This window comes from Microtus ochrogaster, chromosome 22 (genome assembly GCF_000317375.1).
Source record: "Microtus ochrogaster isolate Prairie Vole_2 chromosome 22, MicOch1.0, whole genome shotgun sequence".
In the NCBI taxonomy this organism is placed as follows: domain Eukaryota; kingdom Metazoa; phylum Chordata; class Mammalia; order Rodentia; family Cricetidae; genus Microtus; species Microtus ochrogaster.
The window spans coordinates 27,575,423-27,598,510 of NC_022023.1; the positions used below are offsets into that span (position 1 = coordinate 27,575,423).

A 23,088-nucleotide genomic window follows, 5' to 3' on the forward strand; every position below is an offset into this window, starting at 1 on the left:
AGCTGGCGGGGATAGGACACAAGGATTATCTGTGCACTGGGGAATAGCAGGGGGGATAGGACACAAGGATTATCTGTGCACTGGAGAGTAGCTGGGGGGATAGGACACAAATGTCATCTGTGCACTGGAGAGTAGCGGGGGGATAGGACACAAGCGTGGTCTGTGCACTGGAGAGTAGCCATTCACAGACTCTTTAGTGATGTGGTTCAGTCAATACATTGAGTGACGGTACCCAACTGTTAATAGTGTTTTTTATATACACTCTCTTCTGTTGCGTTATCAAGAGCGCCTTATGGTGCCTAACATTTCCTCTTCCCTTTCCAGGAGTCAACATACAGCTCTCACCAAAAGCAACTTAATAAGCTTTTTTAGCGATTGTTGTTGTTTCTTGTTTTGTTTTTACAATGGCAACAAAAATAAACGTAAAATATATGTGTAGATACAGCTCACCGAGTCAAGGCTGTTTTACTAAGCAATTCTAAGATTTCTAAAGACTTTGTATGCTTTCTGCTTCTTGAATTCTGACCGCAGACACCAGAAATCCCACAGGAAGTTGTGCTTCTGAGTGTTGTGGCTTTTAGTTTCCTGTTCCTTTGCATCAGATCAGAAAGAAATCTGTGCACAAAGAGAAACTCTTGGTTGAACTTTCTTGTAACTCTAAATGAGCTTCTCTAACTTACTTGCATTTTTTTCCCTTTTGATTTAAACCCAAGGCAATGTAGCCACATCTGTCTGTAATCATTAATGCCGTGGTATAATTTGAAAACCTTTTTTGGTGTTTAGTGAATAGACTCTTGTTAAAGTTTCGGGTGTGTCTTTGAGATTATGCTATATGCTTTCCACGTCATATTGAACCACTTTCCCCGAGATAAACTTTAGGGCGGAGCTAGATTCCCGACAACAGTGTTTTTCTTTAAAATGATACTTTTATTTATTTTATTAGCATACAAATTAATATGTGTCATTATGGCACCTTCATTTATATAAATGATGGGAACTTCCCCTGCTATTTTGAGAAGATACACAAATATAGTTTGGTTTAGGTATGAATAATATCTTTTCAATTTACTTGGTCTAACATATAGTTCAATTTAGATAATTTAACTTAGTTATTCGAAATACCATTGGAATTTTTTTTTATTTGATTTGATTTTTTTTTAAAGCCATGGCGAAGGTAAGATCTACCAGACATATTGGGTTTGAGACAAATACATGCAGAGATCTAACATTTACTTTACATAGTGGGAGACTTGATAACAATTGACCAATGAGAAAAAGGGAAGAGTATACGCATAAAACACCCCAGCTGCCTCCAGGCAGGTCCGTCTGCAGAATGTTCGATGTTAAACTGTGAAGGACCTTCAATAGCCACTTTCTAAAATACAGCATACCTTAGCTTTTTTTGGTGGGGGAGGGGTTCGAGACAGGGTTTCTCTGTAGCTTTTGAGTCTGGCCTGGAACTAGTTCTTGTAGATCCGCCCGCCTCTACCTCCCGAGTGCTGGGATTAAAGGGGTGTGCCACCACCGCCCGGCCACACCTTAGCTTTTTATAATGCTGTTTTCTCATAGGAAAAATTTAATCACCCTAGAGAACACAAAGCACCTTGCCTTTGAAACAATCACATACAATACAACTAAAACAAAAAACGAATTTTAACTGTTTTCATGCATGGCAAGAAATAGCGTTTGGTTGCAAAATGTTCTTTTTCTAATTCAACTAGCTTAGAGTTGGAAAATACGTGACTTTGAAACCTTAATTGGTGTTTTTGTGTCATATACGGATATTTCCTAGTTAGAATTAAGTTTAATTTTGTCTAAACTCTAAAAATTTAATTCTAAATTCTAAAAGCTATTGTTTAAAACCCGATGTTTATGCTCCACCATCTTGCGTGGCTATTATAGCATTATAGTAGGTACTTAAAGATGTCATTTCATATTACTAAATTTTATGACATTTATGAAGAGCTTTGCAGTATGCAGAGTGTAAACTGATGAAGCTTGAAGTGGTTTTTCTACCTATTTTTCTTGTTCATCAAAGCAGTTGGCTTAAGTTTGCCCAGTGGTGGACAGAACTGGATGGTGAGTTCCGTGTGTATTTACATCCATTTCTGTCCAGCTTGAGCTGGAGGACGTGGTTTAGAAAGGCAGGCAGCCTCTTCTCGCTCTTCAGGGGCCAGGAATTTCAGCAATCTTGATAGCCCAAAATGTCTAGGGAGGCAGAAGTGGCTGGGATTATCACTAGATGCTTGTTCCCCTCAGCGCCATATCTGTAACTTGGTTTAAAGGCAGTTGGCTTGTTCTGAGCCTGCTAGAGCACTTTTCGTGTGCTTTAAACAAAAACACATCTCCCTTCAATAGGGTAACAATGCTCAGACACGTGGTGACAGTTGTGACCATTGTTACTTGCGAGGTTGAGGAAATCACAGTCAGGTATTGGCCAGGCCCGCCTTTCCTGCCACACTCCTGCGTGGGAACTGACCCGGGGTGGCTGGCTGAGGAGAGAGTAGACAGGTCTCCTTAGGGAGTCGAAAAGATTTGATACGCAGGGGTTTGGGGTTCTTGGGGGCGAATTCTGCCGGATCTTTGATAAAAAACAAACAGGATGACTCGCGCGGCAGCGGAAACCGCCTAGCAAGTTACTTGGAGAGCAGAGCTTTTCCTTCCGCGCGGGGGGGGAGGGGGCGGACCCGGCCTGGCCCCGCCCCCGCCGAGGCCCCGCCCCCGCCGGCCGGGCATGCTCAGTGGCCCTGTCCGGCAGGTTTTGCGTGGCTGGTTGAGTTGCCCGCGACGGCTCTGCCCGCCGACGGCACGTCTCTTGGCGGCCGCGCGTTCCGGGGAAGTTAGGTGCGGGAGCAAGCTTCCGAAGAGACGCCCGAGGGCGGAGGGGACAGCCGGGGGTCCCGGTGCTGCGGAGAGGCGAGCGGGCCGAGGACGGCGGAGGCCGAGCCGGCGGCCGGGTGTGCCCCGCGGAGAAGCCCGGGCGGGGCGGACGCTTCCCGGACTTTTGTCCCACTTGAATCCCCTCCCCGTGGGCCGGGCCTTTCCGGCCGCCCCCGCCCCTGCCCCGCTCGTCCCCGGGAGATGTTTGTGCGGACGGTGGCGTGAGGAGCGGGCGGGCGGGCCGGCGGCGCGGAGTTTCGGGTCCGAGGAGCCTCGCGCGGCGCCGAGAGAGACAAGATGTCCGCCAGGGCCGCGGCCGCTAAGGTGAGGGCTCACGGCCGGCAGGGGCTGCGGGAGGGGCGGTGGGGGACGGGGGAGACCGGCGGGGGACCTCGCCCCGCCCTCCCCGCGGGCGGCAGCCGGGGGCGATGGTGGCGGGGCGGGGAGGGAGGGGACGAGGGCGGGCTGGGGGCGCGCCTGCCGCCCGGGCAGGTGCACGGCTGCGGGTGCCTGGCTCCTGCTCGCGTCGGGAGGCGACGTGCAACAGGTCTCGCGCCTGGAAAGTCGCCCCGGGTGAGGATTCTCAGGTCCCCGAGAGCGTGTCCGCGGAGACCGGGGGTGTCACCTGCAACAGGCGGGTGGGTAGCCGGGGTTTGTCTCCGGAGGAGTGGTTGGTACCCGGCGAAACCCTGTAGTTTCGATCTGATGTCACCCGCTGCGGTATGCGCAATGGCAGCGATAAAGCTTTGAGACAGCAAAACACTCAGCTCGAGAGTAGCTAAGGTTTATTTTGAGGTTTATTATTTATGCGAGGCAACAGAAGAAGGAGAGTTCTTAGCACTTTGATTTCAACTTCAAAAGTATCACAAAGTGTCCTTACACATGGACAGTAAGATGAACTCAAACGACGACGACAACAAAATATCCGGTGAATTCTGCAGAAAACAACTTTCCGATTCATCTTCCCGTGTGTTTTGAAGCGTGTTTCTTGACACATGTTTTATTATTAAGTGCTACATTAAGCTAAAATTTTTTTTAAAAGTAGACTCCCCCCTTTTTTGTATACTTTGGTTTTTTTTTTTTAAAACATCCTAAAGTGCTTGCTTTCAAACAATGACAGGAGTACAAAATCTGACGAGTGAAAAAAAATCTCCCTTTAAAAAAAATCTATTACTCCTACTGCTTAAAACAGGTGGTGATTTTGTGTATTTTTCTGTTTGAAATACTTAACCGTTGGGAGCAGATGAAGGAAGTGTCTGAATTCTTAACAGGACCTTGTCTTTTGCCTGGCATTAGTTAGCGGTTACGTTAGTAGTGACTAGATTGTTTTAAGGAATGGAGTATTCTTCCTTTAGGAATAATGTAGTCTGTATTTTTTTGAACGTACATTGGTGAAGGATCTCAACCTATGACTGGGGCCACAAACTAGAATCCGTGCAACATTTTGTTACTTATAAGACGTAAAACATGTTATTTCCCTGCCTGGGACTTCCTTTCCTGGGAAGAAAGGCTTTGTTGCCATTTTACCCAGAATGTCACTTTGTTTCGAAGTGTGAGCCCTGGTACTTGTTATTCAATACAACACACTTGAAAAGTGTTATTACAAGAGAAGTGTTTCCAATCCCTTGCTGTGGCAAGGTGATTTAGAAAGTGTGTTTTTACACGTAAGTTACGATTTTGAGATTTTTATGAAACAGCAAAACCTCTCTAGTTAGGTATTTGCACACTTAACAGGGAGTTAAAGGGTTATTTTCTTGGTTGCTGTATTTGGGATGCACTTTGAAGTTTTTTTTGTTTTGTTTTGTTTTGTTTTTTGTTTTTCGAGGCAGGGTTTCTCTGTGGCTTTGGAGCCTGTCCTGGAACTAGCTCTGTAGACCAGGCTGGTCTCGAACTCACAGAGATCCGCGTGCCTCTGCCTCCCAAGTGCTGTGAAGTTTTTTTAAAACTAGACCCACCATAAACAAGCAGGTAAATGCAGTGCTAATCAGTTGTTTCCCTAAGTCACATTTACTGTTCTCAGAGAATCAAAAATGCTTAAGAGCCCATCTCTGCCAGTGCTTTACATAGGGTGCTTTTGTTTCTCCTACCCCCGTTAGAAATTGTACAGACGCTAAGTTCGCAGCTTGCTTTTCTGTTTTTAGCACAACAGTTGTAGAACTTGTGTCTAAGCCAATCCTTTTGATTCTGTATTTTTGTAATGGTTCAGTAGTTTTCCTCTCGCTGCTCAGGTCATCATTGCCTTTTTGAGGAGATGTTTGGCTTGTTTCCAGGAGATTGTTATTACAATGTTATTGCACTATATAATTGTACTTACATTTCTGTGTCTGTACACTTACTACTATATGACAGATTCTTAAAAACGAAAGTGCTATGTCAAAGAGTTCACTTGAAAGTACCATTAAAAATCTTCCTCCAAAGCCTCTACTTAAGAATAAATACAACAGCCTGGCGGTGGTGGCGCACGCCTTTAATCCCAGCACTCAGGAGGCAGAGGCAGGCGGATCTCTGTGAGTTCAAGACCAGCCTGGTCTACAAGAGCTAGTTCCAGGACAGGCTCCAAAACCACAGAGAAACCCTGTCTCGAAAAACCAAAACAAAACAAAACAAAAAAAAAACCAAGATTAAATACAACAATGCCAGGCAGTGACGCCTTTACTTTTAGCAGAGGCAGGCGGATCTCTATGAGTTCAAGGCCACCCTGGTCTACAGAGCGATTTTCAGGACAGGCTTCAATGCTACAGAGAAACCCTTGAAAAACCAAAAGAAAGAGAGAGAGAGAAAAAAAAGTATAAATACAACAAATAATGGGTCAGGGTGAAGGAAATCTAATCCAAGACAGTGCCATCAAACTCTGGGTGAAGAGAGGCAGAACTTCCCTGTGGTCCTTGAATTGATGTTTAAGTGCAGTGCATTTCCAAAGAGAGTTCCAGTGTGGTATTACAGGAACCATGATAGCTTGACAAGATATTTATCTTAGCACATAAATGAAAGGAGAAAATCCGTTCAGAAAATCTAATTGCTTATGAATTCAGAGTTATTTATTTATTTATTTAGTTTTTTTCGAGACAGGGTTTCTCTGTGGCTTTGGAGCCTGTCCAGGAACTAGCTCTGTAGACCAGGCTGGTCTCGAACTCACAGAGATCCGCCTGCCTCTGCCTCCCGAGTGCTGGGATTAAAGGCGTGCGCCACCATCGCTCGGCAATTCAGAGTAATTTAAACTAGGTTATTATTTCAAGAATAGGAGAATGGAGCCACACAACCAGACATAAGTAAATAATTAATAAATAGATAAATAATAGTGATTGCGATCAACTTTTAATATGCACAAGGATTGTTTTGTGTGGGTAATTCATTTAGTTCACACAATAATGCTATGAAGTGGAAATAGTTTGCCTAGGCACACGTGGCCCAGCGAAAAGGAAAACTGTGACTGTTTGTCAAAGTAAGTATAGATTATTGGGAAAGGATCCATTATTCAGTAAATAAAACTACAAAGACCGGTATCTTCTTGTAAAAATGTTTCTTTTCTGCTTCATATATGCAACTACAAGAAAATGTAGGTGACTCTGTTGTAATTGTCCTCTGTTGTGGGTGTCTGATGGGAGTGCACTCATCCAACCAGTGAGTCGCAAGTGCCCTTACTCACTAAGCCATCCTTCCTTCCTTCCCTGCCCTCCTAAGTGACAAACACTAGGAAACACGCCTAGGGAGTCATAAGCGTGTTCTTACGCATGGGTGCACACACATACACTACAAACATGAATGTTTGAAAAGGGGTTCTCTGTGCATGGTATTAAGTAAATAAAGGAAAGGGCTCTGTATGTGTATGATGTGCATCTGATCTGCAATGAATTTTGCTTACTAGTGTACTTGATAAGTTACTTGAAAGTTGAAAACAAATTTGGTGCTGGTTCCCTGCCTTATCAAATAATTGCTTAATTAGATAAGAAAATAGTATTAGTAATTATTAGGAGCATTTTTGTTGAGTGACCCACAGAAAGCTACTAAAGGAAGTTGAATGGCTTCTGGAATTTCAAGTTGTATCACTTTGGAGGAAACAGTAAAAATTCTTGTGCCCTCCTTGGCTGTCTTGTTCTGTGTAATGAAATGTTTGTGTCTGAGAAGCAGTTTTCTTTTTCCTAGTGGCTATGTCTGAAATAATGTACATGGGTAGAAACCATTGCTCTGTTTTTTGTGAGGTTTCTCAGGAATCTATATCAAGTGAGGCACAGTGAGGTTTTTCAATAGCTGAACATTTCTGAAACTTAACTGGAAAGCCACAGAGAAACCCTGTCTCGAAAAATGAAAAAAAAAAAAAGGCAAAAAGAAACTTAACTGCAGAAAATAAGTAAGCTAATATGCAAAACTTATTACATCAGTCTTTATGGATAAGGATTGTTTGTTGAGGAACTATAAATTTTAATTTGGTACTTAACTGATGAGTATTTGCTTCATATACTTCAGGAGTAAAGTACAACCTCAGTTAAGGCTTAATATTTTGACTTTATTGAGTCTGCTACCATTTATGTTTTTTGTTCTAATGATTACTCCCTCTTCCTTATTCAGTTTGTACAATAGTGTTCACCAGACTTTTAAGTATGTAGGTGTTTTCAGCATTTTAGATGCCATTCATTAAAGCTCTAATTCATGTAAATTGGCTGGTAGTCACTACATTATGTAGCTTCATAACTTATTGATACAGTGCCATTTTCCCCAATACATGTTTTCATGGTAGGAGCTTGTAAAGTGAACTTTTATTTTGGGTTTGAGGGAGACTTAATGCTGCCTGTTGCTTGCTGTGATGGTTAGTATTGGCCTTACTCACAATAGTTCGGAGCATGAACCAGTCTGTGGCTTTTAGGGCTATGATGGGTATTTATAGTACTGTTTCTTGTTTGCTTAGAGGGGAAAATTACAGTAGTTTCACTTTTTTTTAATTCTACAATTGGGATTCTGCCTCTGACCTACCTGCTCTTTAATCCTTTTCTATTTTGAGACCTGATGTAAATTCAGTGCAATTGTTAGGAATAATGAATAAGATCACTGTGCTGTCATGGAAATGTATTTTTTTTAAACTTTATTTTTAATCTTTTTGGTTGGGTGTCTTTTTGGTTTTTCAAGACAGAGTTTCTCTGTAGCTTTGGGGCCTGTCCTGGAACTAGCTCTTGTAGACCAGGCTGGCTTCGAACTCACAGAGATCACCTGCCTCTGCCTCCCGAGTGCTGGGATTAAAGGCTTGTGCCACTACCATCCGGGGGTGTCTTTTAAAATCATAGTTTCGATGAACATTTAGGAGATACAGGTTTTTTTTTCTTGATCTAGCTCTGATGTGTTAATAATTCAGTCTTCTGAAAAGCAAAGAATCCAGGTTTAAATTCAAAGCTTGCCTTCACCCTCACTACAAGTCCCCAATGAACCACCTAATTATGGATGACAAACTTGGGGTTAGGGAGGTGGGGGCAGCAGAGTTTTTATCAAATGGCATTTAAAATTAAAAGATGGCTTTTATTTAGAATAATATTCCTGAAATATTTGACTGGAATTTGTTTTCAATTCCAAGCTTTGAAAGACAATGTCAATAACAAACAAAAGACCATCTTGTAAATTTGGCAACATTTAATCTGGTAGAAAGACCTTAGGATATTTTACCAAGTTTCAGTCTTAGACTAGATAGCTCTGTTTCTGAGTAGCATTTCCTTTGTAAGGCAAAGACCTTTTGCTGTCTTTGACCTAGTGTGCTGCTTAATTTATTTATTACAGAGAAGAGTGGCTTCAGGTTGCTTCTTTATGGGTCAACTATTCCATTTCTTTTTAAGCAGATAAATTCTTAATAATGAGTGAGAAACTTGGGTAGGTATGAAAGGCGTTTCATCTTATAACCCAAGAATGGAAAAAATAATTGGATTCTGAATGATTGGCTGTACAGTTCACTATAAAGCTAGTGGTGCCAATTTTTTTTTACCATGGACTATACTATTGGTGGTATAAATAGGCCCAAAGCTGTTGTATTTGTAGTATGTCGTGGTAAATCTTTATCTTTTTTTCTTTTTTTTTTTTTTTTTTTTTTTTTTTTTTTTTTTGGTTTTTCGAGACAGGGTTTCTCTGTGGCTTTGGAGCCTGTCCTGGAACTAGCTCTGTAGACCAGGCTGGTCTCCGAATTCCCAGGTCTCCGCCTGCCTCTGCCTCCCGAGTGCTGGGATTAAAGGCATGCGCCACCATCGCCCGGCATTGTCGTAGTAAATCTTAACTTTGGGGTACATTGAAAGATAACATGTTATTAGATTTTACCACGGGTGCATTTTAGTTATGTGTCAGAACAAGGTGTTTTGTGTTGGCAGCATACTAAGACGTCAGTTGGCTGACAGATAAATTCATTCAGGTTTGCCGTTCACGCAAAGAAGGTCAAAGTAAAGAATATTTTCTGTGAATAGTAATTAGGAACAAAAGTTTCAATAAATTTGTTTTATTTTATTTTACTTTATTTTGGTTTTTCGAGGGTTTCTCTGTGGCTTTGGAGCCTGTCCTGGAACTAGCTCTGTAGACCAGGCTGGTCTTGAACTCAGAGAGATCAGCCTGCTTCTGCCTCCCGAGTGCTGGGATTAAAGGCGTGTGCCAACATCACCCGGCAATGAATTTGTTTTAATTTTCTGAATTCTTTTGTTTTTTAATTTTTAAAATGGAGTACTTTCCCAAGATAAAAAAAATTCTATTTTCAGCCAGGTGCACATCTTTAATCCCAGCACACAGGAGGTAGAGGCAGGTGGATCTTTGTGAGTTGAAGGCCATCCTGGTCTACAGAGTGAGTTGGGGACAGCCAGAGCTGCACGGAGAGACCCTGTCTCAGACAAAAATAAAATAAAAAACTCCATTTCTTCTTTTAGGAGTTTTTTGATATTGGTGCTAGTATAAAAAAGTTTTTGTTATTATTACTGTTTTGAGGTGAGTTTTCATCAAACTGGGATCGATCTCATTGTGTAGCTGAGATCAGCCCTGAATTTAGTTACTGGTGTTATTGGTGTGAGCTACCAAATCAGCTTTTAGAACAATTTCAAATGACTGGAATATATATTAAATTTATAATTTAAATCTCTTCTCAAAATTTTTACACATTCATTTAATTTTTTTATTAAATTTATTTATTAAGGGTTTCTGCCTCCTCCCCACCCCTGCCTCCCATTTCCCTCCCCCTCTCCCGATCAAGTCCCCCTCCCTCATCAGCTTGAAGAGCAATCAGGGTTCCCTGACCTGTGGGAAGTCCAAGGACCGCCCACCTCCATCCAGGTTTAGTAAGTTGAGCATCCAAAATGCCTAGGATCCCACAAAGCCAGTACGTGCAGTAGGATCAAAAACCCATTGCCATTGTTCTTGAGTTCTTGAAGTTTGCGTACAAATGGATGGAAATAGAAAACACTATCCTGAGTGAGGTAAGCCAGACCCAAAAAGAGGAACATGGGATGTACTCACTCATATTTGGTTTCTAGCCATGAATAAAGGACAGTGAGCTTATAATTCGCGATCCTAGAGAAGCTAAATAAGAAGGTGAATCCAAAGACAAACATATAGGCATCCTCCTAAATATTAACCTTCATCAGGCGATGAAAGGAGACAGAGACCCACATTGGAGCACCAGACAGAAATCTCAAGGTCCAAATCAGGAGCAGAAGGAGGGGGAGCACGAGCAAGGAACTCAGGACCGCGAGGGGTACACCCACACACTGAGACAATGGGGATGTTCTTTCGGGAATTCACCAAGGCCAGCTGGCCTGGGTCTGAAAAAACATGGGATAAAACAGGACTTGCTGAACATAGCGGACAATGATGACTACTGAGAACTCATTCATTTAATTTTTATTTGCATTAATGTTTTGCCTACATGTATGTTTGTTGAAAGGTGTTGGATCCTCGGGGATTTGGAGTTAGACAGTTGTGAGCTGCCCTGCTGGTGCTGGGAATTGAACCCAGGTCCTCTGGAAGAGCAGCAGTGTTCTTAACAGCTGAGCCCTCTCTCCAGGCCCCCTAATTAAATCTTTTTGTTCATTTGTAACCCTAACTGCCTTGGAACTAGCTCTGTAGACCAGGCTAGCCTTGAACTGAGAGACTTGCCTGCCTCTGCCTCCTGATTGTTAGGATTAAAGGTGTGCACCACCGCCACCTGGCTTCAGTTTTAAAACTTGCAATTCAACTTGGGAGGCAGAGGCAGGCGGATCTCTGTGAGTTCGAGACCAACCTGGTCTACAAGAGCTAGTTCCAGGACAGGCTCCAAAGCCACAGAGAAACCCTGTCTCGAAAAACCAAAACCAAAACAAAACAAAACCTTGCAATTCATTGTGTAAAAAACAAAGAATTTTGGACTGGGTATCACTCTGTTGGTAAAGTGCTTGCTTGTGTAGCACACACAAGGCCCAGTGTCAGTCCCTAGTGATGCATAAAGTGTGTGTGGACATGCATGCCTCTAACCCCAACTCTGGGAAGGTGAGGCCTGAGGACTCAGGTCATCCTCATCTGTGTATGTAGTTCCAGACTGTCTTGGACTACTTGATCTGCCTAGGCTGACCTCACACTTGTTATGTGACCCAGACTGATTTTGAACTCAGTTCTACTTCAGCCTCCTGAGTGCAGGGATTCCAAGACTGTTTCACTAGCCTGCCCTTCATAGCCTTTTGTTGTAGGGAAACTTCTTGCCTTATTGACTTTGGAGGGAGAAGAGTAGGTTAAGTTGTAGTTTTATACTGGTTGAATATTGTGCAAAAAGAATTATCGGAACAAATTATTCAGCTATTAGAGTTCCAACAGTTGTGAAAGCTGCTTTGGTTAGTTTTAATTTTGAGAATATTTTATGATTAAATCCTAAATCCATATTTACTTGACTCTGGTAAGACCATTGAAATTTCCAATCAAGAGATAATATGTATTTTAGACAAAAAAGCATGTAAAAACAGATCTGTCATTCAAAATGTAAATTTTTTCCAGTAGTATCAGTTTGAAAAGAACTTTAGAACACTTACTCAATGTATATATATATATGCCACATTTTCTTTATCCTTACATCTGTTTGTGGACATCTAGGGTGAGTTCATATTTAAATACTGTGAAGTATGCTGCGACAAACAAGGCAGTACATGGAAGTGTTTTGGTGTCTTAATGTCTTTAGGGTATATATCCATGAGTAGAAAGATGAATCATATAGTATTTTTTGTCAAATTGGGAGGAATATTCAAATTATTTCCCATAATAGATTTATTAATTCACAATTCCAACAAAATATATAACTATTCCCCTTTCTCTTGGTCTCCAGCAGCTTTTGACTGTATCCCCACTAACCTTAGCAAAATAATATATCAAAGAGATGGTGATTTAAAAAAAAAAAAAAGAACACTTACTCAATAATTTGTTTGTTTGTTTTTGTTATACTGGACTATTTAATCAAACAAAATGCACTGTACTATACTGATACTATATTGTCCATAAAATTGGAAATGAGTGGGCATTGAAAATAGGTTCTACATTTATGTTGAATGCTGACTCACAGATACTGAGCTTAGTGTTTCATAGCTATGCTATTTGATCTTTACAATTCTGTTAGATATTACTATTTTCTTTTACAGGTGAAGGATCCAAGGCTAATTCATTTGCTATAGTTCATACATCTGATTATAACTCAAATATGTGTCCATTTAAATGCTCCTGTGTTCTAAATGAGCATCAGATGAGCTTTAGTATGAGTCAGGTGAGTCTTAGACTGGACAAGGAGCAGCAGTCGTAAAGCTGTAAGCATTGGTACTATATTGGTTGGAAGCAAGCTGCAGTGAAGGAAGCTCCAGCTGGTTTCTTTCCTGGGATCAGACAAGCCAGATCTTCCAGTTTTTCAGAACAGGCTATAAATCTGGATTTTGTCATACATGCCTTGACTTAAAATGCCAACTAATTTTTTATCTTTTTATTGTGAAAGAGTACTAATATATAAAAATACATTAAGCAAATTTACATAAATGAATTAGAAAGTGGATACTCATGTAAGTAGCAGGCCAGATTCTCTACTGCAAGAAGTCCAGTAAGATAAGGACATAAAAAATATGGTCATTGAATAAGCTTAAGGTTCTTTCACTCACTGAGTTTAGGGTCTAGGTTTTGGATTTTGGGGGATCTATCTACCATTAGCTACTGTCTCACCCATTTAAAAGGAAGGAGTAGAAAACAGTCCCCAGCTCAAGGTAATTTTATACTCAACAGGGAACCTAACGCATAATAAGTTACCAGGATTGACACATCTTTTTAAAATATCAGAAGTGCATTTTAATATTGGAGAAAGGCACGTAGGTATTATGGTTGATCTTGTTTATGTATAAAGTTCATTCTGTAGATAAGTGGGCTCAATTCGGTAAGTTATTTTTTAGTGTAAGAGGAGGTGCTTGGGCTTTTGAGATACCTAGGAAAACTGTCTTATGTTAACGTTAAGAGCTATAGCCTAGCGGGGTGCGCACACCTTTAATCCCAGCACTCGGGAGGCAGAAGCAGGCCAATCTCTTTGAGTTCGAGGTCAGCCTGGTTTATAAGAGCTAACTCCAGGACAGGCTTCAAAGCTACAGAGAAACCCTGTCTTGAAAAACAAAAACAAAAAACGAAACAAAAAAAGAGAGCTACAGCCTAGTTTGGATTAGGCAATAGAGAGGCTTTGAAGTGCATTATAAATCCAGTGGATATGACTCAGTTTGGATATTCCCTTAGTGGTGAGTGATTGATTAGCAAGTTTTTCAGTTTTTATCAGCTGAGCACCTCTGATCTTGTCTTGTAATTCTATCTGTATTTTCTACCATTTACTATCTTTCCCCTCCACATATGAAACATACACACTAATTCTCTTTGGAGTACTATAGTAGCCTTCTAAAGACTACCTTAGCTCTGGTTTTCCCATCTCTTCCAGCCCCCTTTCAGTTCTGCTATGTATACTTTCTGCCAGGTTTCTCTTTGTTCCTCCCAGGACACTGGTTTTCTTTCTTAGTAGTGCTTATTTAAGCCCATGATTATAATCAAGGCAGGAAGTGTTTGGGTCATCTGTATCTCCCACTAGCATGTAAGCTCTGATAGAAGCTTGGTCTTATTTGATTGTGCCTGGTTATTTGCAGAACTTAATACAGTCTCATAGTACATAATAAATTCAGATGTCCTGCCAGGGATTGGCTTTTGATTAGACTGCTTCTTTTACCTGGGATGTTTCCCACATCCATCCCTCAGTCATCCAGCATTAGTTTCTTTTTTCCTCAAGAGATTTGTCCTGAGCTCAGAAATGAGGTCAGAACTCAGGAATGTCAAGATCCTATACATCTTTCCCCACTTAGAACTCAGACCTAATTGTCTGCTATTTTATAAAGAGTTAACTGCTTTACATAGTTACATACTTGCTTGTATTAGACGATCTTTTAAAATGCTCCTGTAAGATGTTTGCTTATCTCTAAGATTCCCTATACTTTTTCTTTTCTGGAAAAGAAGGCAGCTGCTGAAGGAATTTTTCTTAGTGCAGCTGGGTCATGGTAGGGGCATTCTTGGTTTGGGTCTTCTCAGATTAATGATTTCCCGATCCTTCAAGTTGTCTTTCTTTTTTTAAGTGAAAAACACTTCAAATGGAAATTATGGTGAATCTTCCATGTTCTGATTTCAGTACAGATACCAATTAATGAACCCATTATCACATAACTTTTGTTTATTTGTTTTTATAAGATCTTTCCCTCCATACCCCCCACCTTCCACATGATCTTTTGGAGCCCAGACTAGTCTTAAACTCTTGGTGTACCTGTAGTTGCCTTGTTCCTCATGCCTTCCCTTAATTAAGAGCTGAGATCATAAGCATAGACCACTACACCCGGCTTTATAATTGATAAGTGCTTGATTGCCTAGATTTCTTTTTTTTAAAGATTTATTTATTATGTATGTAGTATTCTGCCTACATATATCCTATAGGCCAGTAGAGAGCACCAGATCTCATTACAGATGGTTGTGAGCCACCATGTGGTTGCTGGGAATTGAACTCAGGACCTCTGGAAGAACAGTCAGTGCTCTTAACCTCTGAGCCACCTCTCCAGACCTAGATTTCTTTTTTTTTTTTAATTAGTATTTTTTCATTTATTTTCCGTCCTCCTCCTGTGTCTCCCCCATTCATTCCTCCTGTCTCCATTTAGAAAGGGCCAGGCCGTCCATGGACTTGAACAAAAGCATTGCTTAGATTTCTTAATGCACCAGGTGTCACCAAATGATGGTGTTTAAATTTTATTCTTTTGTGATTTATTAGCTGGAGTATCTAAGGAAAACTTCCTTTCATGTACTGTTCGGTTACCCAGTGTTACTGTTTGTATATGGAAGACAGAATAAACATTTAGTCCCTTGCCAGTACCAGTTTCCAGAGTACTGTAATTAATTAATTGTTCCAATGCTTATCTTTTTTAAAAAAAAAAGATAGACAAGTGGGCAAATTATATTTGATTTGCTTTTGTAATTCCATTATAACTTCTATCAAGATACTTTATTTTGAAGTATTTCTAGCAGTACATTGAACTAAAAAGAGATCATGGTGTATGTAAGTTAATTTTTAAATTGGATACGCCTCTTTGCTTAGCTTCTAGGGCAAGAAAGAATCTTAACCAGTACCTAAGAGTTTTTTCCAACTTCTGTGCCCATGTATAAGGATAACTCTGTCCTGGCTTCTAACTGGTAAATGACTTTTGTCTGCTTAAGTTAACGCTTATGTTCTTTTGTGGGTTATAAGATTTATATCTGTTTGTTCACTTTGGCAAATACAAAAATTTACGTACATGATTCTAAAGCCAACCTTTTCCCTGCAAATATATAAATATGCTTGCTTTTTATTTTTTTTTTTTACAAAATTGGCACCTTTTTCATTTTTCTACATGATTTTTTAATTGTGAAATACAGCCACTGTCAGTATTTTCACACATTTCTGACATAGTTGTGTTCATGTTTCTTACTTTCTATTGAAACTTTATCCTGTAGTCACTACATGCTTATTTCAATAACTGCTTGAAGTCTTACCATTTAATGAATTGCTTTTTTTTATTGTATTTATGAATTTTGTTGGATCCCTGATTGCTCTGGGAATCTTTTCAGAACTTCACTCCATCGAACTTTAGATTAATCTTCTTTTACTACCTTTTGGCATCTCTGTTTTGAGAATTTAAACAGTTTTCCTCAGATCATTACCAGGATATGCCATCTGCTATCTTTTAACACATATACTATTTCCTATCTTTGTACTGCAGCTATAGAGTGGTGGTCAGAGCACGACACTTATTTGAAAATTCTCAGAGGGCCGGGATCTGTCCCTATACTTCTTAGTTCCTGACTCAATCTCACCCCAGGAACTTTTCTTATTTCTACTTTAGGTAGAATAAAAAGCTAACAACAGTAAAACACAAAACAAAACAGAAACAAACTTTAGAGCTCCAGTTCAGATCAAAGAGTTGTTTCCAAAAAAGTAGGACTTGATTTTCCTAATGGAGGATTGAGAGCCATGCAGAGACTGTTTAGGGTGCTTTAACACTGATCTTCTAGACAAATATTTAGGATCTAACATTTCTAAAACTCAAGAAAATTTTATCTTTTGTGATGTTAGATAATGAAGTATATTGATCTCAGATTGAGAGATCTTCAGTTCTTGTATTTTGGTGTGTTCTCTGGACAGTAAATAATGTTTTATATTAGCTCCATTGGTTTTCATGTATTTTCACTGGCAACTTCTCAAGTTCTCTTGATTCTTCATTCCTTTCCCTAAAATAGTTATGGTCCATAGGGTCATCTTAATCCTTTGTAAACTAGATATTGGTTTCAGGACTACAGTCTTGTAGATGGCTCTTAGATCCTTGACTACTCTAGATTTCAGTCTTGACTTCAGATATGTATACTCACCTGCCAATTCCTGTGTCTCTGCTCTGATGGTTCCCTGGGTGCCTCAAATTAAGACTATCTGAGGCTGCATTTGTAATGGTTACCTGCCCTTTCAGAACTGCTCCCCCACCCCTCTGCAACACCTCCTTCCTAATGTTAATTCTCCTCTGACTGATCTTTCTGCTTTCCACTTATGGTCTTCAGAATGAACTCTGCTTGCACTGTTTAATTATCTAAAATTTATTAGTGTTTTCCTACTGATATTAAGGTTCTAAACATTACATCATAACGCATATGATGTGTCTGGAGATTTGCTGTTTCTTTGTTTAACCCTCTCCCTCTTTGGCCGCTAGATAAGTACACTCAGTAATAGGAAAATGACCTTTCTTGTCAGCTCAGCTCTCCTTCTTACTCCCATTTGTAATTGGTCTAAAGGATGATGAAACTGCCTAGAATTAGGATCTAGAGTTGGCAGGAAGCCCTTCAGATTTGGTGATCTGAGTAGTGTATTTGCCAGCTGGAGCTTAGAACAAAGAAGCCAAACAAACTCTTGGCAGATTCTGAAATACAGCTTTTTTTTCTTTAGAAATTATGATTCTAGTCAGTTGATACCGACTTAGAAGTGTATTCAAAACTAATACAGGAGCCATGAATTGCAGTCACTTTTAATGCTAATTATTGAATTTGTAACCCATTCTTTAGTATACTTTATTTAAATAGACTTTTGGAACTGAAAAGAACTTTTTCCTGATCTTATAGATGATCTTTCCTGAAAAGAACTAATTCCTTGATCTTATAGGTGAGGAAAACTAGGATCTCATTTCATATTTATAACAGGTTTGGGTACTGCTCTTATTTTTAGCCTAGCTCATTTTTCTGTGTATCTTGAATAGTTAATAGAGAATACTAGAAGAAGAATCGTCATCCTTAGTGGCTTAATGTCCTGTTCTTTACAAGCTTAAAACACTTTCAGAATGAGACTGGTGTGGATTAACAGAGGCCCTTATGTAGATTTTAAGATGATTCATTTTAAAAAGATTAATAAGTTTATAGCATGAAAATTGAGTTTGCACATAAGTTTATTTGCACAAGTAATAGACGATGATTATTAAACAGCACACAAGGACTTAGAGTGAAAGAAAACCTCTCAGCTTGGCTTATGTTTCTCCTCAGAAGCTGTTGTATTTTAGCTGTTTTTCCAGAAGTGTTTCTCCCTGTTCTAAAGGATCCAGTTCTCACTCATTAAAGTCATTTTCTTTTTTGGGGGGTGGTGGTGTAGAGTTTATTTAGTGGGTTATGGAGGGGGAAATGGCAGGAGAGAAGAGGAAGGGAGAGAGGAGAGGGGCAGAAGCTGCCTATCCAGAAGAAGGGCAGACAGACAGACACACACAGAGCAATAATAATTTTCATAATTTAATAAATTAAAGGTTTAATAAATTTAATAATTTAATGAATTAAAACAAAAGGTCCAACTATAGAAGCAAATGTTGGAAACCTAAAGTAGCATTGGAATGTGAATGTAGTTTTAAGTTATGTTGCCAATTTACTATGAGTGGGCAAAGAACAAAAAGACAAGCACCTAATGAGAAATATATCCACAGCCTTTATTCTAAGCTGTTCATTGTGAACCTTTTTCATATCTTTTCAGCCTTCTCCCTCCTTAGACTTAAACAAAATTAAATCTGACAATACCCAAGCTATTTTGTTTTTGTTTTTGTTTTTTTTTAAATATTTATTTATTTATTATGTATACAATGTTCAGTCTGCGTGTATGCCTGCAGGCCAGAAGAGGGTACCAGACCCCATTACAGATGATTGTGAGCCACCATGTGGTTACTGGGAATTGAACTCAGGACCTTTGGAAGAGCAGGCAATGCTCTTAACCACTGAGCCATTTCTCCAGCCCCCCCAAGCTATTTTGTAACCTGCTTTCCTTTGCTTTGCCTAACGATGTAAACTAAGTGATCATCACAGCCCTTTGGAGAACCACACACTTTCCCTAAGACAGTTCAAGGAAAGTACCCGTTATCAGATCACTTACAGTTTGGACTGATACGGAAGGGATTAAAAAGTCATGGAAGTCCTGCTACTAGTTAACAAAGTGGATCCAGAAAAAAACAGTTTAGAGCTTTGCAAGCAGTTCTCATTGTTAATGTCAGCTGAGATTGCACAGACTGGCAGTTACTACAGACGTTTTATTATGTGTGTTTTAGTGGAACTGTTGATGTTTAATCATCCACTTATCACTGTCACTGATTCACATCGATAGAGGAGAGTTGGGGAGGGTTTTTGTTGGTGGTGGTGGTTGTGTGTGTTTAAAAAATCTGGTCAGTTTTTGTTTAAAACAAAACAGCTTTGTGTCCAAGGGAGTATCATTAAAAGAAAGTTTTGCTGCTCATGGCTGGAAGATTGAAACAAAAGCTGGTAAGTTTGGCAGTTCTTATCTATGGGAGTGAACAGAGAGCTCCTTTCTCTTTCCTCCCTTATTCACTTGGGAGGAAAGTCAATCTAGTTGCTTTGAATTTAGGGAAGCAGGCTTTCTTTATAGGGGTTCATTTTCTAAGGTGGCATTAATCTTCAATTAAAATTGCTGTGGGAAAAGAGAAATAGTCCCCTGGCACCTTGATGCACGGAGTCTTGTGATGCTACTGATACACATGTAACAGAAACAAATCTCACTTGTGAAAGATGCATTTATTGTAATAGCTGATGAGGAATGTTCTGAGAAGGCCATGCATAGCACTCTCCCCTTTCACCTTACATTTTGATAATTCTGAAAAATCTATTTTAGAAATAAATGCATATTAGTCATTTCAGTTTATTAAAAAGTAGCGCTAAGAGAGACTGTTTTTCTTTAAACCACCAAAAGCAATTAGCCCAATTCAAAAGAAATTAGCTTTTCAATTTTTAATGTGCATTTTTTAGATCACTTATCTTCTGCTCCATGGGAGACAAAACTCAGCTACTCTGTGGTCTGCCCAGAATCTACTGAAACTTGGATTGATCCTTATGGTCCTCAGGGGTGAGGGACTGTTTTGTAGATGCGTGTTTGTGATATGTGTAACATGAAAACCTTCTGTATGGCTGTAAATGAACTTAGAGGAAGTAAGTTTGATATATAACTGAAACTGGATGGAGGAGTATTGCTTGTGGCTTTAAAACAATGTATCAAATGTTGTTAATCTGTTTTCCTGGAACATGTGTTTATAAATACCAGGTTCAGAGGGATTTTGCTTTCTCTTGCTTTATCCAACACAAAGAATACTCTTAAATGTCCACTTAGATATTTTAAAACTGTTGTTTTACTCTAACCTGTCTGATGTTAAGCATAAGGTTGCTGATTAGCTAGCTCAAACTTGCTTTCTGCTTGCATTAAATGTAGAGCGGCATCTGTCCAAATTAACTTAAAACAAAGGAAATTCCTGAGTCTGCTTTTCTATCTCTTAAAACAAAAACAAACAACCCTTTCATAGTTATTAAGTGTTTTCCAGAATATTTTTAATATTAACAGTTTGAGTTTTGGTATTTTATTGTGCTAAGTTGTTTTCAGAATGCTTTTTTTAAAACTTTATTAAAAACTTTTTTTATTTTTGAAAAAGTAAATGCTTTGTTTTCTTTTCCTTTATCAGAGCACAGCAATGGACGAAACAGCTATATGGGAACAGCACACAGTGACGCTTCACAGGGTGAGTTTCTGCTGCAGTGAATAATCTGTGTTATAATTCAGGATACTGGCAGCTTTGAAAACAATAGAGGAAAGCCAGATGTCAGGAAGCCAAAAGAAAGGGGAATTTTTTTCTATATTCTTTTGTTTAAAATTAGATTTGTAATAAATTCTTCATTTAGGTCAGAAGTGAGCATGATTACTTTTTCACATATCCTTTGGTTATTTCTTGTATATTTGCTATTTTTAACTCCAATTTTAAGTGATTTGTTGTTTAGAATTTTGAATGAAAATATAAAAGATATGTTTGTTTGTTTGTTTGGTTGGTTTTTTTTTTTTTTGAGGCAGGGTTTCTTTGTGGCTTTGGAGCCTGTCCTGGAATTAGCTTTTGAAGATCAGGCTGGCCTCGAATTTACAGAGATCCGCCTGCCTCTGCCTCCCAAGTGCTGGGATTAAAGGCGTGTACCTCCACCTCCTGGCCTGTGTTAAATTATAAACTGGCTGTATATACTTGTTTGTAGACTTGGGGTTTAGTTTTAAAGCAAGTTATGCTCCAAATAAAATCTTGAAAGATGGTTTAGTATATAGCTTAGTTGATAGTGTGCTTAGTTTTAGCACCCATGAAGCCCTGAGTTCTATCCCCATCTGAAATTGGCACTGGGCAGATAGACACAGGCAGATCTGAAGTTCAAGGCCATCTTAAAAGGTTGATGTGTGTTGGGGGGGGGCAGTCTTGAAAGGTAACTATTCATTTGAAGTATGTACAACCTAAACATTTGCAGATGGCCCAGAAAAAATTATTGGTAAACACAGTAGAAATAAGAGCTTTGAAATCAGGCTGGGCTACGTTTTAATTTTACTTGTACTTTTCTTCTACTTTAGAAATGGGGAGTAACCCAATCTGTTTTGTAAAACCTTGGTGTTTGCAATTTAAAATGAGGCTGGGAGCTGGAAACATGGTTCAGTAGGAAATAGTGCCTGCTTTTCAAAAGGACTCAACTTTAGTTCCTGAAACCAATGTTAGGTTTCTCATACCTGTGTCTGTAACTCTATCTCCAAAGGATCCAATATTCTCCTCTGGTCTCTGCACGTATACACAGACAAACAGAAGACAGACAGACACACACTCAAAAAAAACAAAACAAAAACCAAGCAAGCTTAAAATTTAGCTGGGCATAGTGCCACACATTTTAATCTCAGCACTAGGGAGGCAGAGGCAGGTGTATCTCTAAATTCAAGGCCAGCCTGTTCTAGATAGCAAATTCTAGGATGGTCAGGGCTACATATGTCATCTCAAAAACATAAAAATGAAATAAAAATAAGGTAAGGCTAATGGCACCAATTCATGCTTTGTTTAAATATGTCTTCCAAAATTCACCCCTTTTCTCTTTGAGCAGAGCTACTGATGACTTTCCTGCTTAGAGAATGTTTAAATTTGTGTCATCTGCCTTACCCTGACAGACTACTCCTGAGAAGTTGACAAGTTGGGTGGGGAAGTCATGTTCCTGCTCACTACTGTCGCTGACTGTCTCGGGAGTATGGGAATCTGTGCTTAGTGATAAGGCGTCAGTTAGTTTTCAGATGAAGTCATTTTAATAATATGTATCTTTAATTCATAAAGCTTAAATATAGCTTTCTGTTGTTTGAATTGTGCTTAATAGGTTGCATGTTTAAATCAGATTTAATTTTTATAGGATCAAACTCTGGCTCTCATGCATGTCAAGGGCCTTCCTGACTAGCCACACCACTTTCTCTTTACATTAACTATAAAGAAATGAGTAACTAGGCAAAGAGTGCTCTATTGATTGTCAGTTTCACCATTACAAGTACTCAATTTTGCAAGATCACTGTTAAGATTATTTGGCTATGTTTACAAATACATATGCCTGTATGTGTGTGTAAAAACGAAGAAGAGGTCATGAACTTGAGAGGGATGGGAGAGTCACAGGAGGAGTTGCAGGAGGAAGAGAGAAGAATAGAAATGATATAAAAGCAGTACTCATGTATGAGAATCTCTAAAAAGCTTAAATATTTCAATTAAAATGAAAGTGCCTAAATATGAAAAAATATACACAAAATGTTAGTTGTGCAAATTCAGTTACTGGTTTTGTAGGAAGCTAGATTTTATAGGACATGGGAAGTTTAAAAAATTTTTAAAATGTGAATAATAAAAGGTTAAGATAGCTAACTCTTCATTAAAATGTTTATTTCATTATAAATTATATAATTAAAAACCAAACTGTGGGTCTGCAAATCAGAAATTGTCAAGCTAATTGCTATCTCTAACATTTTTACATTTTAACTCAGAAAATCTATAAATTTTACTAATTTTAATTTTCTAAGTTAATTATCTAAATCTCACTTAATTCTTTACTGAAAATGCCCTGTTTAATCAAGTAGAAAACTTCTGAATTTAACACAGTAAAGTTGCAGGATATAAAATCAATATTTAAAAAACCAGCATCCTGACTGGACAATGGTGGCAGGTGGATCTCTGTGAGTTCAAAGCCAGCCTGGTCTATAAAGTGAGTTCCAAGAGAACTAGGATGGCTACACTGTCTCAAAAAAATCAAAAAAGAAACAAAACAAACAAACAAAAAACCCCATACACATCAGCTTTCCTTTATATTAACAGACCAGTCTCTGAGAAA

The 23,088-nt window shown here is 39.3% G+C and overlaps 1 protein-coding gene across 6 annotated transcripts in view; it reads left to right on the plus strand.

Moving 5' to 3' along the window:
- Tjp1 (tight junction protein 1) overlaps nucleotides 1–23,088 on the plus strand; it is a 248,825-nt gene that overhangs the window by 171,054 nt on the left and 54,683 nt on the right. For 5 of the 6 annotated variants that reach the window (XM_005357797.3, XM_026784336.1, XM_013350220.2 and 2 more), the window contains exon 3: nucleotides 20,403–20,459. In XM_005357797.3, the coding sequence (XP_005357854.2) occupies nucleotides 20,403–20,459 (57 nt within the window). Of the gene's footprint in view, nucleotides 1–2,764; nucleotides 3,205–20,402; nucleotides 20,460–23,088 lie in introns of those variants that run through there. The other variant, XM_005357799.2, reaches the window with a different exon arrangement.